The sequence below is a fragment of the Prenolepis imparis genome, unplaced genomic scaffold, assembly GCF_030444845.1.
Source record: "Prenolepis imparis isolate NDT839.2.m4 unplaced genomic scaffold, iyPreImpa1.0 SCAF_10, whole genome shotgun sequence".
Classification (NCBI taxonomy): domain Eukaryota; kingdom Metazoa; phylum Arthropoda; class Insecta; order Hymenoptera; family Formicidae; genus Prenolepis; species Prenolepis imparis.
The window spans coordinates 10,203,005-10,220,644 of record NW_028141168.1 but is presented as its reverse complement, the minus strand read 5'-3'; the positions used below and the strand labels follow the sequence as shown (position 1 = coordinate 10,220,644).

The window sequence follows — 17,640 nt, the reverse complement described above, 5'->3', positions numbered from 1 at the left end:
TCAAGTTCGGATTAATGGTCTAATCAGCTGCTAATTAATTGCTAATTTGTTAGTTTAATCCCGAGAATTTATTGCTCCTATATTAGCGGGAAATTAATATTAAAGTACCTTCTCATACACCTCTGAATAATAAATTTCAAAAAAAGATAAGTCAGAATTAATTGGTCTCGCAAATAGATGTTAAAAGCACACTTGTGATACATATATTAATCCATGTAACTTAAACATTAATTTCCTGTTAATGTGAAGGAACGATAAATTTGAGCCATAAATTTGCAATTAATTAGTACCTAATCATACTGACCATAAATCCGAATTTGTGTGATTTCTAGCGATGGGAGTATTATGTTAACAGAGATTCGCTTCGTTGTGTGCCAAACGCGCGCAAACAGAGCTGACCGCAGCGGAGATGATGTACGCGCGTTAGCTCGCGTGTATAGCCTCTATACCACCATGCAGCTACTTTTACGTCTCGGTCGGAAACGGGACCGGTCGGTGAACCGACGCTCCTTGTTGATAAACAGTCGTGTCGTTCATCTCAGAATTAAGAGCTTCTCTCGAAATATGATGTAAATTTACTATGCGCTAGTGTGGCGGAGAATGACAACTGTAGTGGCTTATTTTTTCGCGACAGAAGAGAAAATTCCCAAGTTTATTTATTCGCGTACACATTCGCGCGTGCAAAGTGTATAAATAGCGATATTTCAACAATAAACTACACAAACATTAATTGTATCTCAAATTATATATCCTGTAATCTTTTTGTGTGTGTGAAAATGCACTAATTATAATATCTAACTCTCAATTGTATATTTATTATCTTACTATGTCTTTATTTCGTATCTTTATTCTGTAATTTCTACTTGTGCAGCTTTTATTTCTTACACAAGTGATCTATTATAACGGTAGACAAATTCTATATGTGCACCGAAAAGAAAGTAATAATTATATTCGCATTTTTCACTTTAGCAGCTTGCGGAAATTTCAAATAAATATTCGCGCAAATTGGAGAAACGAAATTACACTCGGACAGACTGTATTTCGATTGAATATACTTTGTAGATGTGCTATTATCGTCTTTTACGGAGCGCCGTTGATTGCTCATTTTCATAGTCGGTAGCTTAATTCGTCGCCCGGAACTCCGACGTGGAGCGATCGATAAATACAGGCGGACCCGGAGCTGAAAGAGAGAGAGAGGCAGAGAGAGGCTGAGAGAGAGGAAGGAAGCGAATCCGAAAAGTAGCAGAGAACGGACGCCGCCGGAAGGACCGCAGACGCGGCTTGCGGTGCGCGGCCTGCCCCGCACTTCTCACGGCTAGTCACTGACGAAGCTTGCAAGACTCGAGTGCGAAGATTCGAATTAATTCTGTAGAGAGTATATAGACCCAGGGAAAATTAATAATACATTCGAGAACCAGTCATTTAAATTGAAACATTAAGAAGTAATTAAGAAGAGGAAGAAAGAGAGGTTGCTCTCTAATGTAATAAAGTTACAAAGATAGTAAATACATCTCCCTTCTTTACTTATCGTATGATATATTATATTTAAAGGATTTTTATTTACTTACAATCGAGTCTGATTAATTTGTGATTTATCTTCAAATTGAATGACAAATGGACATTCAATTTGATACATTGATACATGAGTGTGAATACTAGTGCATGTGTGTATGAAGGAGAGATGATAATAGTTGAATAAACTACAATATATTGCAAGAGACGTCTGATAATATTGAAGAAGAAAGAGGTCATATATGCATTAGAAATATTACTATACATAAATATTAGAGAGAGCGAGAAAGATTATAAACGGAGGGGATTCGCGTAATTAATGCCTCACTCTCCCGTTACTCTTGATACATAGCGGCTACGCCCTTGGCAGACGACCTCTATGTGTAACACGCTCACCACCCTCGAGGCGCGTCGCTATAGCGAGCGCGAAAGAAAAGTAGGTCGTATCCGAGGGTTACCTGCGAGCAGCCTCGAAAACGATCAAAATCAACATCGCCGCGTCGCGCCGTAGGCCTGTGTCGGGTGGTCGATTCGAAGGGCGGCTGGTGGTTGGTCGGTCGGATGTGTTTGGCTCGCCCAGAGGAGGACGGGGAGCCGCGTCTCGTTGGGTCAGGGTCGCCGCCGCGGGAAAGTCGATAGGGAAATCGGGCTGCCGCCTGTACCGGGGCGATAGTCGATATATCGGCCAATATATAGAGAACGCGGGTCCTCCTCCACCGGCAGATAATCGGATGGAGAGAACTCGTTACTAGTGATATTTGGCACGCGAGACTTTCGCGACGTATGAAAAACACTGGAGGATGTTGGAGGAGAAAGACTGTCGGTTGTAGCCACCTGCGCGTCGAGAAATTCTCCGTTACGTTACGATTATTTTCCTGAGCTGTCTGGAATTAAAACGTCGCGAAGACGTTTATTTCTGGTCGAGTGGGAGGTGAAATATTGGCTTTTTTTTTATCTGCAATACGCGTTCCTCAATACGCGCGGAACGTGTAAATATTTGTGATGTCGCGCGTTAATCGTCCACCACGTTAAACTGTAGTGCTACACATTGTATTATAGCGGCAAATAAAACGAGTTTTTTTTTTATACGAGACGACATTTCTTTCTTCTCGTCATACTGCGATATAAAATTATTGACGCAAACAGATGTTTACGTAAACAAATTGAAGATAAAAATATTTTATGTTCACAAAGCAACCTCGGATGTTTTGCGGTGTGTTATCGAGATACATTTTCTATTGTAGAATTCCTTTTATATTTAGCTTTTTTTTTCTTTAACTGTCAATCAATTTAGAAAAATTTATTTATTTATACTTTTCTTTGTAAAATGGAAAATTGGAGAATTTTTCTTTTTCTGTATTTTGACTTGTGCAACAAAAAAAGTGTCACTTTATTACCGATTCGATCTAGATTTTTTCACGCGAAAAATATAAATGGCCCTCGTACTTTCGTCGCGGCTCGACGCCGCGTAGACGTCGTCGATACTGTTTTCGGCGTCGGTGTGTGTTATGACGTCAGCACGTGACGATAGATACTCGCGTAGTTATGTCGTGGTTAGCACGTGCGCGTAGCTGTTTGCCATAGGCGTAGTTTCGTTTCAAATTCCTCTCATTTTGCTCCAGAAATCGCGGAATCGTAATTAACTCTTTCGCTGTGCAAAGTAACCTTTATAGAGAGAATATAAAATACCTTACCCTTTTTTAGATAATTTCATTAATAATTTAACGAACATACATTTACAGGATCTCAACGAGTTGCTTCATTAATAAAATAAATAAAAATAAGTAAAAAAAAGATAGAAGGCATAGTACTAATATTGAAGACTTTGAGCACGTATTTTCTATAATTTACTATGACACGTAAAAAATAAAACCGTACGATCTACGTTCACACAACATTCTTCTCTTGCCTTGTACGTCTTCTGGATCCCTCGTTAAAATATTAACATGCACCACGGAATCGCATATCGAGTGTTATCCTGTTTTATTTTTAACCCAAGTTCTAAGAGATCGTAAAACCGTATTTAGTACGGGTCTTAATTTGCGACGCTTTGCGGTCTCGCGACCTTATCGTCGTTCGCGTTTTATCTCGCTACCGTTTGCATCGGCGGATGATGATTCACGCGTACGTCTAGACATCGTTATTTCCCGGAAAAGGTAATAGAGACACGTGCACCGCGTATTCGCGTATCACGCGGTCGCGACGAAGGCTGCGCTATCGCGAAGCGAGACGTTACGTCACCAGAAGATCAGGCGGTCGCTCTGTGTTACATCACATTACGCATATATACATATGTACTGTATTCTATATAATTCCATCCGCAAGTTACAAATCCCCGTGACACATATGGATGCCGGCCGTTCACGAGCCTCCAACCGTTCCCAAAATGTCAATAGCCTGTAACCGATTGCCGGGAAGTAGGTATTGTACGAGAGCCACTTATAGCATCGCCTGCGTGTGAATAGCGTTTATTTTATACACCAGATGTTTTTCAAGCACATTGACCTCATTTTTACTTGCAGATTAGAGTCTAGCTTTCCCTCGCCAGAAATTTGATAAAAAAAGACCACCATCGTTGGTGAGTCTCCTAACTCTTTAATCGAATTTACTGGAATTTATTATAAATATCTTACAGGATATTTATACATATCTTTATTATTGCATATTTAGCGGGAGAGGCTAAATTAGAATTCTCTCTTTAAGATGAGATATCATTTTCAAAGGGAAGGCTACAATGTTTTCGATAGGTGACTTGGATTACAGATGAATCTAGTTTCATTGACAGCGAGATTTCGCAATTGGAAACGCGAGAACCGAGGAATCAATCTAACGCGAACAGGTAAACCCGACGATCGCGAATCGAGAAACATTTCGCCCGAAGCGATTTGTCACGACGCGTGTTTACTCCATCGTCGCCGAGACGGAGAACGCGTCCGGAAATTTCGACTCGCGATTTCGCGGTCCGTGTACCGGAATTTCGAGGCGTATCTCGCGTGTATTCGCGGTTCTGTTTGTCTACTCGTCTCTCTCGCTCTCTGTCTCTCTATCTTTCCGTCTCACTCTGTCTCGTCGATTGTTTTCCTCTCGCCGCGTGTCGCTCTCGTTTTTTCTCTTCTTTTTCTCCACGCGGGAACGTCGCTACATCCCTGATCGTACCGCGCCGATTTTGGCAGCGGCGCCAATGCGCCGTACTTGGACGTCGCCCAAACGTAATAAATTGTAAATCAGGTCATTGCTTCCCCGCGCGCACGAGAGTTTAACGTTACTCGTTGGGGAAGCCTCCGGGTGTCGTTTGATTTGCGGGATTTACACAGCGCCCGCCATAGAACGTCGCCTCTCTCTCTCTCTCTCTTTCTCGCGCGGTGGTTTAGGGTGCATCATCTGTCGACGACGCTCTCGGCGACGACGCGACAGTAGATAAACACCACTGTCCGATATCGCCGTATACGATTGCGACACGCCGGCATTTTCCACGATGCTTCGTTCCGTCATGGAAAATGCCGACGTTTATTCTGCTTTTTTTAATTTGTATTTTATCGTTGTCAACTTTTTCTCGTTCTCATTTACTCTCAGTTATGATAAAAGAAAACGTATAATAGACGATGCTATTTCGAGATAATGACCAGACAAGGTCGAGATAATATAAACGCGAATATACATTGGAATGTTTTGATTATGGATATGGATGTCTACACAGAGAGCGTCTGCAGGAAAGACCAAAAAAGAAATCGATTCCTAGTATTATCTTATCGCAACCTGTCCGCGAGAGTTTTCTTGCGAATACAAAAGAGTATGCACAGGGTACGAGAAAAACAATGGCAAGTCTGCGCATAGGAGTAACCGGAGACTACCGTTGCAGAACGCTAGACATAACATTTACTCCTACCCGGACTTTACCCCTCTTTACCCTTCTACGGTCTGCAGACTGTCTACAGTCGGCGACTCCGCCGTCGTCTTAAAAGGTCGGCCGGAAGGTCAGAAATGCACGCGTATCCAGAAAATGTTTTCCGACAAAAAATAAAAATTATGAATAGTCGGTGCTACAATTAATTAAATTTGTAAAACTTTAAATTACCGTTCAAAAGCAGTAATTAAAATTAATTTGCTTATATCAACCTTTTCCCTCCTTTATATAATTAAATTAAATTAAGCAAAAAATAAATTCTTGCATGTTCTAAGTCGGTATCTAAACGATGATACGAATTTGCGTATAAAAATTCCGAGAGAGAATATTGAAAGGGGAAATCGCTGCACCGAGTAAATTTTTGACATTGCGGTCGCGTGAACCAAAGTCCCATCGTGTCACTCGGTGCATCTTCATGCACGCGGAGGAGGCTGCGCTTTGAAGAGCACGCTCGCATAATCTAGCGCGGATCCGGGACAGAGAGGATCACGGAGAAGAGAGAAGCGGAGAAAGTGGCAGCATCTCGTCGGTCTCTCCGCCAAAGAGCGGAGAGCAGAGCGCCGACATCGTCGTCGTCGGCATCGGTGTCGGAGCGGGCGAGAGAAGGGAGGGAGAGAGAGAGAGAGACACAGAGAGAGTCTAGTATAGTACGTCGTAATCTAATTTGCGATGCAATCTAGAATAACAATGGTTCACGTCGCGGCGGAAAGGGGCAGGCGTGACGACGGTACGAAACGTGCATCGCAACGTCTAGCGGTGCGAGACTTGGAGAAGGAAAGACGGAACTTCCCGCCGACTCTCCTCGACGTAATCACGGGACCGGTAACTTCCAAATTAAGTTCCCGCCGCCCCGATGCCGATGGAAACCGAAGGAAAGCGCGCGCGGTGGACCAACCTCGTCTACGAGACCTCGTCCTCTCGTTACTCTCGGGGCTTTACCGAAGGAAGGGGCTTCGCCACCGATCGATGCCGGGATCCGGCGTCTCTCGCCATCGGGAGACGATAAGTGGAGTGTACTGAGATGCATTATGCTGCTTAGGTAGATTAAGATTTGGTCTCGGCAAAATTGTCTGGAGAATTTATTTGGGCAAGGAGAAATTATCGTGTGCCGAAAACTTCATCGATATATTCAACACACATCACAGATATTTTCAAATGCATTTGTCTTGAATTAAATATTTCTTGAGGCAACAATTTTTGTAAAATATTTTCTTATCGTGCTGGATTACTTAAAAATTAAGAAACAAGAAATTAAGGAAGAAGGAAATCTAAAAAGAAATTTTGACCTAAATCGTTTAATTATTGCTTTTCATTTTATGATAATAAAATATTAAAATTATTTTATCGAGTTTTGCAATTAATACATCTCAAAATTAATATCTTAAAATTATATTTCACGGAGAAGAAGAGAGAAAGAGAAATAAAAATTATTATAAATGAATGACTCATTAATAAATATTATTTATTTAATGTATTATATTATGGCGTGTATTAGGATCTCTACTTTGTGCAAATAAATATGAATGTTATTGTTTAATACAAGATCTTTTCATCTGAAAACTCGTAGCGAAACTGTAGCACGTACCTATTATCTATCACGGTTGTAGATGAAGTTATGTGAATCATTCTCGTGCCCCAGATTCGTCTTCGTTGTTGCGTGTTATCGCGCACGTTTGGAATAATTGAATCGGGACACCGGGACGGAAGAAGAAAAATGGAGAAACGGGAAGTTATGTGCCACTGTATGGTCTGCTCTTCCGGTTAAGTAAAAAGAAAAGAGAGAAAGAGAGGGAAAAAACGCACCAGATAGACACAGCTGCGCCGTGACTTAGATAAGCTATCAGTAGCTCTTTCCTAGACAAAGAGCCTTCGACGTTCCGCGAATCACGTAATAATCTTGTCGAAGGTCGACAACGTCACCGATAACCACCTCCGCTGGATAAGAAATCGCGTTTCCTTTCCCTCCCCTCTTTTGACCTACGCATAGTTCTCTTCGTGTTCGGCAAACTATGTGTTGCAACGATAACGTCGCGTCTATCTAGTTTGCCTGGCGGAAAGAAGCGCATTTTGCCTTTTGCACTCGCGATATCAAGAATGTGTAACGACGACTGATCGATTGTTCGGCGAAATATGCGACAGAAAATAATAAGAACGAGAACCCTGTTCCGTTGGAATGTGATACGTCGACTCGTTCTTCGAGTCGTTATTTGTATAAAGAAGCTATTCGACGAACTCGGTCAAGTCTGCTAAAATTAGTACGACGTATACAGTTTCAACGAATATACGCGGAAGTTTGCTTTCGAAGTTTTATTTCGAACACACAGCTTCGAGAGAAAATGCGATAATATAAATATATAAATCAATAACGCGATTTATTGCAAATTCATCTGTTATCGTTATAAATTCATCTCTCTTTCAATGCTCGCTAATATTAGATATTTTATTTTCCGGAGACAGAGACGGAGGGATATATAAATATATATATATTGTAGAGGTAAACATTCTCGCGCACACACATACCTGTTGGTTGCGTGTTATTTTTTTATCCCTTTAGCCACATCATATATGTATATTGATATACGTCATATGGCAGTATTGGAATCGAATTTCGACATGGTTTACGGTTTTCTTAGCGGAGAAATAATTTCTCAAAATTTTTCATGCGAAAATAATGTTCAATTGATCACTCACCGGTGTATCAGGATGACGGCAATGATCCTGTAGCAGAAGACAGCGCTGTAACGGCGGCGGCGGTGGCTCTTCGCGACGATGTCGATGACGATGATGGTGATGCCGATAATGGTGATGGAGAATCGAGGCGGAAAAGGAGGAAGCGGAGCCGGGTGGGACCGGCTCGTGCACCAGCAATCGACGATGATGAAGATGACGCGATATCGTCGCCAGGACACCCACCAGTGCTCCGACTATCAGCACGAGCGCCGCCGAGACGATGTAGCCGCTCGCACTCACTGCGAACAAAAATTAGACATTACGATTAGTAAACCATTTCCATCGAAAAACTCGTCGTGCGTCAATCTTGGTCATTTTCACATTTACCCCTTCCATATCACGATTTCTCAATGACGAAAAGTTACTCGTTAATGCTGAGTTATTCGATATATGCGAAACACTCTCTTTTTTGTGAGTTTTAGCCGATAATTCAAAGATATTTATTAATTGATATATTTTAATCCAGTATTGCACAAAATGACTTTCTTAAATGCATGTCAATATATTTTACGTACTCTTAAAGGTATATGAATAAATATTTCTTTTTCCGCGCCACGTCACACACAAACACACACATTTATAATAAAATAATATAATAATTTTCAATATTACATTATATTACATAATTTTTCAATATTACATTATGTATGTAACATAAAAATGAGAATAGGATACATTAAATGATATATTAATGATGCGAATAAAAAAGATGAATAATTTGTTACTTACAGAAATTTAAGATATAAAGTTAAATAGTGTTAAAATGTCGCCTGTATTTTCGCGTGTCGTATCTCAGGACAAAGTTGTTAGAACTCAAACGATCGCGACGCGAGTAATGTCCTATATGTGCGGTTCGCCGAGTCGGCACACATATCATCGACACGTGGAAACGATTAAATGTCATTTTCCTTACTGCTGCCAAGGACTCGCGAGCATAATCGCGGTCATAAAGACGCGTCTCGCAACATATACGAAGAGCGAAGCCGCCGTGTTATCAGTCACGTAATATCGTCTCAGAATGTGTGGCTAAACGCACATAAATCAAAAGAAACACGTATTCAGCATGTATTATGGTAATAAATTCATTAGAGAGCGATTAGTCTCTAATTAGCGTCTGATTATACGATACATTCGTATTTGATTCCAAGCGAAGTGTTAAACAGGCGATCTTGTCTTTCTCCGGCATTCTGAATTCTTTATTAAAATTTCCATAAAAGTGTTCACCTATCAAATTATGTATCTTAAGTCAGGCCACGTGTACCATTAATAAAGCCACAATAAAAATTTTATGCATGTAAAATGATTTTAGAGAGATACATTTCTTTATATATACTTTTTCAGAAAAATCATTCTGATATATGTATTGTTGTTGAGAAATTAATCTGAGACTTTAAAAAAATAATAATATGCGATTTAACTTAATATTCTTTAACATTATTGGATGCAATTTTTCGGCAAATATTTAAATAATTAATCAAGATTGGCGGAGCACTTAATCGAGGAGCATCAATAAATTTCACAAAGAGGACTCGCGAGTCGCAGAAGGGCCAAATCGTTCCTATCCGCGATTTCGCGATTCTTTTCGAACATCTTACGAGCGGTCCGAGTCCGAGAGCTCGCGAAACGCCGTTCGGCTCCGCGAACGTCAACGTCGGCAGGTGCATCGGGAGATCGAGCGACCGTATCTTCCCTTCTCTACTCGCCTGTGGTAGCGATCACGGAACAGCTTCTCGGTCTCGTCGGCTTCGTTCGACGCGCGATGGCCTCCACCGCTTCCTTGTTCTCCTCCTCTTTCTACCGCGTGGCAGGGACACGCGTGTCCGTGCGCGTGTCTCGGGGCCCGAGGGAGATACCCGTCCGGATGCAGCGCGGCGAAGGACCGATGACGACGAGATTGAGAGAGCAGGGACGGGTTACGAATATTCGCCGAACCGGCGATTCATCGATTTATTTGCTCGCTTTCCTTAACCGTTTGTCTTTACGATTCAATGTAAAACAGTTTGGTCTTTTTTTTTTTAATGAATTCTATGGATAATGTTTTTAATTTTCACGAAATACGAGGATGTGAAACATCCATCTTCCGTGGTATACATTTGATTTCGTAGAAAAATTTAGTAATGGCTCGAGTTATTTTGATAATGAATATTATTCAAGTTTCTACTTAAATTTGTTTGTATCGGATACGAATAATTATTTCATTGGGCGTCATGATAGCACGTCGTTGCATGAGCAATATTGATTATAAAAATAGTTACGTTTCGATATATCTTTTATATTTATTGTATAAAGTTCTTCTTGGTGAAAAGCAAAAATGATACGATTTTTTTCGTTGATTCGGAATTTAAAGGGAAAATTAATTCAAATCAGTTTCAGCTCGGAAAAATTCAAGTAAAATTATCAAGACATAAATCTCTATTAAATTTTTGTTTCCAGAAAAAATTTTAAAAGTCTATTTTCCAGTTTTTATATAAAAACTTGAATTCTTTATATATATATATATACGCACACACAGAGAGAATTTTCTTTTAGAATTTACCCTGAAAATCATGGTAATGGTGGGAAAATATGGTACGGAAAGAATTTTAAAAATATGTTTGATTAATTTTACCATACTTTTAGTAAATACCATATTGTCCCACGATTACCATGATTTTCAGGGTAAATTCTAAAAGAAAATTCTCTCTATCTATATATATATTTTTTTTATGAAGAGAGAATATACCTTTGAAAATAAGCTATAGCAATCGAAAATATTCAGCATTGATACTTTGCAAACGAAGCATACCTATCGTAAGCGTATACCTATCTACGCCGGCCCTGATTGAGAGGGAGAGCGAGAGCGAGCACGACGAGAACTCGACAGAAAATGAAGAGGGTGGAGGAAAAGAAGGAGGTGAAGAGGAGGTGAGGTGAGTTGTGCAGAGCATGCGGTGCACCAGACAAAAAACGATGAGCCGCGGTGGGGGCCAGACGGGGGGCAAAAACACGTGACGAGGCCCAAAGCCCAGGCGCTGCGGGCCCCTCGTTTGAACGACTCTCTCTCCCTCTCATTCGCGATGAGCATCGCGTACGTGTGTGTGCGTATGCAACGTATGCGCTGCGCGGCTTCGCCGAGTGCATCCACGAGTATCGCGTGCATCGCGATACGATGAGCGAGACTTCGCGATTGTTCGAGCTAGGGATGTTGAAAAGAGAAATCGGCAATCGAATATATATAATCATTCGTAAAAAAATATTTAATGTTCTCTTTTTATCACAGATTTTTAAAAAAATTTAATCTATACTAAAATAAAGCGACAATATCGTTGCAGAAATGAATAAAAATTTTTCGAAGAGTGTAGTCAAATTAAATATAAAATTAATGGCAAGTCATTCTCTCTATAGTGTACGATCAATTCAATTTCGAGACTCAACTCGATTAGCCTGACGATTAGGCTATCAACAACGTACGAACAACGTACCGTATGCGTGTCTGTGTATATTCCCTCGAGAATGAGTCGAAGTTATAGAGAGCGGCGCGATATCGCGAGAGGCCCCTCGGTCTTATCTTGAGCTTTCCGTTATCACGTCGTTCGGATTCGCCGCTCTTTGTGCCGAGTCTTGAGTGCCGCCTATTTGGAGTGCTACGAGACAAAGAGAGCATCGCTCCGCACTCGCTTGGAGAGGAAGACTAGCAGCGGCCTGGACGAGACAAGGTGCGCCTCGCGTACGAGGATAGATTGGAAAATAGAGTCGGATAATAGGCGCACACACAGACGTTAACGAGCAAGAGGGAGAGACAATACGCCCCGTCGTCTCGTGATCTACGAGCTGGAGACTGCGAGGTAGCTTCAGGCGCGATCTCACGATTCGCCATCTTCGCGATAAATTAAAAAGGCGTTCGTTTTTCATCACGAAGATAAAGAAAAAAATTATATAACGATATGATTTAGGGAAGAATCGAATAGCATTATTTTTTTCATAATTCTTAAACAGTGTATTTTATAGGATATGTCTTCTCGCTTTGAATTTTAATGAAAGATTCTCCGATGGATTTAAAATTCTGTGATCGATTATACTCTCGAATAGAAAAGCGTCGAGCTATTAATATTCCGCACGAATTATAAGCAATCAGATTTTAAGAGAGGCATAATGGAGCGAATATTTCTGTCCGACAAAAAATGTTGTAGGGTGCTTTCCAGCAACACAATCATACACTGTGTTACACAGTGTCGATTTATGGCTAGAACGCTGCTTAGCTTTTTCAGTTTTAAATATTAAAATTTTTTTTTAAGTTTACCTTCTATCAAAATACCATTCCGTAAAATTAAAAAAAAAATCTATGGAGTGACACAAAACGACGACAAAGTCGAATACAGCATTTTAGCTCGTGCGGGAGTTAGAAAACACTGAATCGTACATTGTATTACACAGTATCGCCTGTGCACATTGCCGAAGAGCACCCGGGTAATTAATGCTCGATGGCAAAATTTTCGGCAGTGTGTGACGAAAACAGATCGCGGACGATGGAAGAAGAGGGTAAAATCGAAAAATGATGGCACGTGCAGTATGAAGCCGGCGCGTCTACCCGGTGAAATGCGACGCCAGACTAAACACTAATACGCGGATATCGGATTCCGAAAGACGCTTAAACAATGACTTTTTTTATTTTAAAATAGTCTGCGGGGTCGTGTTTCCCCGTTCGTATTTTGTTGCCATGTGCATTACGGCAATATCCGTAGGATGCCACGAGAGACCGCATGCCAGGTTTAGAGTCGCATCTCCGCGAACGCGCTACTTTGTCAAGTAAATCACGCGACAGGGAATTTAATGTCTCCCTTTTCGATTTAATATCTCATTCTCTCGTCGAGCGATCCATCCGAGCAGATTTCGCATGCGTTCGTCCAATAGAGATCTAAAGGGGGGAGAACAGCGATTCCTGTCACTATTGTCCCGTCTGTACACGTGGCTTCTCGTTAAAATATCTTTAATGATCGCTTTTCAACGACGATCTGCGGCTGTCGAGTTTGTCGTACCAGGACGATCCTTAACGACGCTGTTCCCGATTTTATCTTTCGTTCGGTAGGCGAGGATTTCGCCCGGGACATCGACTCATTGACGAATCTCTTAAAATCAACCGCTTCTCCTCACAAAAAATTCTAAGTAAAATCGATGTAGAGAGCAGAGAGAACCGCGTTATAATGAAATTAATTTGTCCGATATATGATAGATTGCTGCTTTTCTCATTTCGACGTGGAAAAATAATCCTTTCTCCGTCTTTCTTTCACTTTATTGCCGAGTAAAAGGGTTAAACGGGGGTCGCGTGAGACGGCAAAAGAAAGGAGCAAACTTTTAATCGATCCTCCGCGCGGCGAGGAAGGTTAAAAAACGGCTCGCACCCACGCAACGGCTGTCACGTGCGAGAATGTGTAGGTGTTGTGTACGGAGGATGAAGGCGAAGGAGGAGAAAGAGGAGGCTGTCGTAGAGAGAGAGAGAGAGTACCGGTACGGTCAGGTTGCGAGGACCGAAGCTGGCCAAGGCCAGAACGCGGTGATGTGCCGGGGTGGATTATTTTTAGCGCTTCCTACTATTGTGCAAAGCGCGCGAGTCTGTCGAGTGTCTAGGCGAGAGCTAGTCCGCTTTAACTACACGCGTTTCGGCGCACATGTTGCATCCTAACTTATCTTTCGCGGATGGAAACTCTATAGAGATCCGTTCGCTGTTAGCGGCGGCTAATATACATTTAAAGAAAAAATTTCCTATCTAGATAAAAATTTCACAAATTTCAACATAGGAATATATATTGATGCAATAATGCGTTTGTGTGTGATGCGAAAAGCGCGAATGCGCTATTTTTTCCATGAATATATCTTTTAAACATTTTTCTTAATAAATTAGATGCAATTTTAATAAAATTGATGTTCTCTAAAAGATCAGTTTCAAAACAAATTGTTCTATAAACGAGAATTCCTTAGCAAATAATGTGTCTTTCTCTTTTCATAATACAGATCATAAATGCATAATATTTTGGAAAAACAATGATATAATTTTTTTGAAAATATCGAATTGAATAAATAAAAAAATAACCGAGTACGCAAACTCTCTTTAGTGCGAAAGTAGACTCACAAATTACTTTTTTCCAAATTACACATTAAAAGATAATTACGAAGATGTAATATAACAATTTAATTGTAAAAGATTGATGAGGATGAATAATTATGGAACTTAGCTTTTTATATAATCCCATATAATTCTAAAAGATATTACACGCGACTTTCGTATATGAAGGATGAAGATTGACTCGTGCGTCAGAGCATCAAACATCTGTACGCACGATGACCGTACGTATTAATCGCTATTTCCGGGAACGTCTCGGTTTTTTTGGCACTTGACACCGATTACCTCGGTCTGGACGGATCGTCGCGTCGCCGTCGTGAAGACGGGGCCGGCCCCGACGAGAGAGACTGACGTGACGCAATCGACGTACGCGTGACACACATTAGTAGCGCGTAACTCTATCGCGCTAGGTGTTACGCCTCGCGCCGTCGACAAGTGCGTCCTTGGCCAGCGGACCGACAGATAGACATTCGCGCTAAACGTCAAGTAGTCTTGCACGGGATGTTCGCGAGACGGCCGCGTTTCCGTCGGCGCGACCAATATTACATATTATGTCGACGAGGTAACGCGTTTGAGAGATAAAGTACAAAACGCGCGGCCTCTCCTGTCTCATCTGCATTATTATCCTCGAGAATCTTCAACGATGAATGAAACACGACGGTGACTTCTCTCGCAGCGACGAACGAGATTTGACGATCGCTCAAACGCGGAGATGAATGATCATCTCGCTAAAGAGAGAAGAAATATGCCTCGAAAAAAATTTTTTTGTACACTGACGTTTTGAAAAGATTACGATCTGGCGCGAAATAAATCGCGTTTAAAATTACTGATGCTTGTGGAAATGACGAGTAAAATTTAAAAAACAGTCAAATGCGAAAATGGAGTTTTATATCTCGTAAACGTAAAAGAATGTCTTTGAAATTTTTAGAAGGAATTTTTTCCCTCTGATCTCTCTCTACGTATTTTTATTTTTCAATTTTTTTACAACGAAAACTGTCATCTTTTTACGCGACAAATGAGATGTAATAAGTGTCTAAAATACAGAAATATGAATCTTCATCTCGTGTGAGAGAGGAAAAATATGTCTGTAGATAGAATTTTCATTTTTGTGCGTAAATTACAATCTCGAAGAGTGTAACTTTAGACAAAAATAAGAGAAATAGAATAAACTACATTTTTCTCGTGTATCTGCATCTTTATTCTTTAGAGCATGCGCTTCTCTACCTTAGGCCAACGCGGTGCAATTTCTCGCTGACAAATCGCGGCGAAGCACGCGCGAGAGTGTCGCGGTTGCAAGAGAAAAAACTGAAAGTGCGACCGCGGAATGTAAATAATACGAGGCGCGCCCGGCGGGGCGATTCCTGTTTTCGCGCGCGTCATCGTCTCGAGAAGCGAGGAGCCGAAGGCTGTGCACGGTGAGGTGGAAGGTGAAGAAAAAAAAAAAGAAAGAAAAAAAAAGGAGGAGAGAAACGCCGATCGCATACCGAGAGTATCGCGGTAGAACGCGGTAAATCAAACGAAGATAGAGATCGGAAAAACGAAGCCGAGCCACTCGAGCGTGAATCGGATCGAAATTAGCGATCTCGTAGGGCTCGTCGCTAGGACTGGTCCCGGATCCCATCACAGGCCACACGACCACCAGCTTCCCTACCTACCGACTACAGATTACAAACTACGAGAACGGCTATGAATATCTACCGACCGCCGGTGCAGCGCGATGCACGCGGCTTGCATCTCGAAGACGATGCATCGAAGATCTATCTCGCGATCATCGCTAGTTCGCCAAGCACTGTCATTTTCCGCATTCCTTTTCTACGCGTAATTACGCGTAATTTTCCTGAAGAAATAGCGCAAGTTTCTATAATAATATAGATGTGATAGCATATTTTAGGATGTTATTTGCACAATTAACATTCTATTGACAACATGTATTTTCTTCTGAAAAATGAACTATTTTTAATTTACAAATTAAGTTTATAAAAGTAATATAAAAAAACCAAATATTTGTATTTATCTTGAATTAGCTAACTTGTATATTTTTTAAAACAGATTACAACGATATTTGTCACAATCTTTAATGTTAAGATAATCAATATATTACATGTTTCATCAAGATTAATGACGAATTTATTGATCAGAAATATCTCGTTTTATGTTAGAATTTATTTCATTAAGATTCATTAACTTCGATCGGAAAAGTGCAGGGAAAAACTTTGTCGGAAATTTCTGAAGATTAATCTTTCTTGAATCGTACATTCGCGTCATCGACACGTTTCGTTCTTCCGGGAGGTGCGAAGCCAGTATACGCATCGACATTGACACGTGTCAAATCAATGTTAGAAGAGCGAGACATGATCTGTCAACGCTGATATGGAAGAAACAATAGCTCGACCGAGTGACGATGAAACGCGAGGAAAGGGAAGCGCGTGCGTGCTGCTCTCGTTTGCAACTCTGAGGGATGTCAGCGCACTATTCACGTGCATCACTCCAGTGCACTGGTTCCCAAACCGAAGATATGTTGCCCGAGAAGCAAGGCGGGGTTGTCGAAAAAATCCAAACAAAATATTAATTAATAAAAATATTTAATTGGAGGAAACACGTAAAAATTAAAGACAAAGTTCTTTTGTTGTACATGTATGTAAATTCGATTCTCTAATCATCTTTCGCGATAGAAGAATATTAATCGCATTTATTTTTTGGAATAAATTATAGAATAATTATGCAGGAAATTTATGTCATTCTTTTAAAATAATAAAAAATTAAATAAGAGCTACAGGAGATTAAAAATAGATATTTTTAAGTCATTTCATTATTTAATGAATATCATGCATAATGCATCTATGTTTAATAGTCGAATAGTTGTTAGATTTTCGACAATATAATTGAGCGAAAGACTGGAAAGTTTGGGAATCCCTGCTGTGGAATGCTACGCAATGTGACGCATCGGTCAAACTTGCGTGGTACAGTGACAGATGCGATAATAAACCATAATAATCGCCGAGAACCTGAATCAAGGTGATAAAAATAAGAACGTTTATATATTATAGGTTCTTAATTAAGAAGAGTTTTCATCCTGGAATATATATTGCGTTCGATATATTGCGCGTATAAAAAATAATTTTTTTTCTGCTACATTATTTGTTGAATATATAAAAAAATACATTAAAAAAAAAAATACTCATAAAATACTGAATTAATTATGACAAATATATGAAGAAATTTTTTGAGACATACTATCTAAAGAATATTTATATAATTATATCCCACCCAACTTTTTAAAATTCATCAAACAAGATATGTTTTTCTATACATGCTTAAATTTCGTGAATAAATCACAGCCATTTTCTGAAATTAAATAAAGTAAAGCGTGATAAAATAAGTATAAACTTGGCTTGAG

The 17,640-nt window shown here is 40.4% G+C and overlaps 1 protein-coding gene across 1 annotated transcript in view; it reads right to left on the bottom strand.

Annotated features, from left to right (window-relative positions):
• LOC145941842 (uncharacterized) overlaps nt 1–17,640 on the bottom strand; it is a 71,735-nt gene that overhangs the window by 45,458 nt on the left and 8,637 nt on the right. The window contains exon 2 of the mRNA XM_083048187.1: nt 8,108–8,385. Coding sequence (XP_082904313.1) covers nt 8,108–8,385 — 278 coding nt within the window. The remainder of the gene's footprint in view (nt 1–8,107; nt 8,386–17,640) is intronic.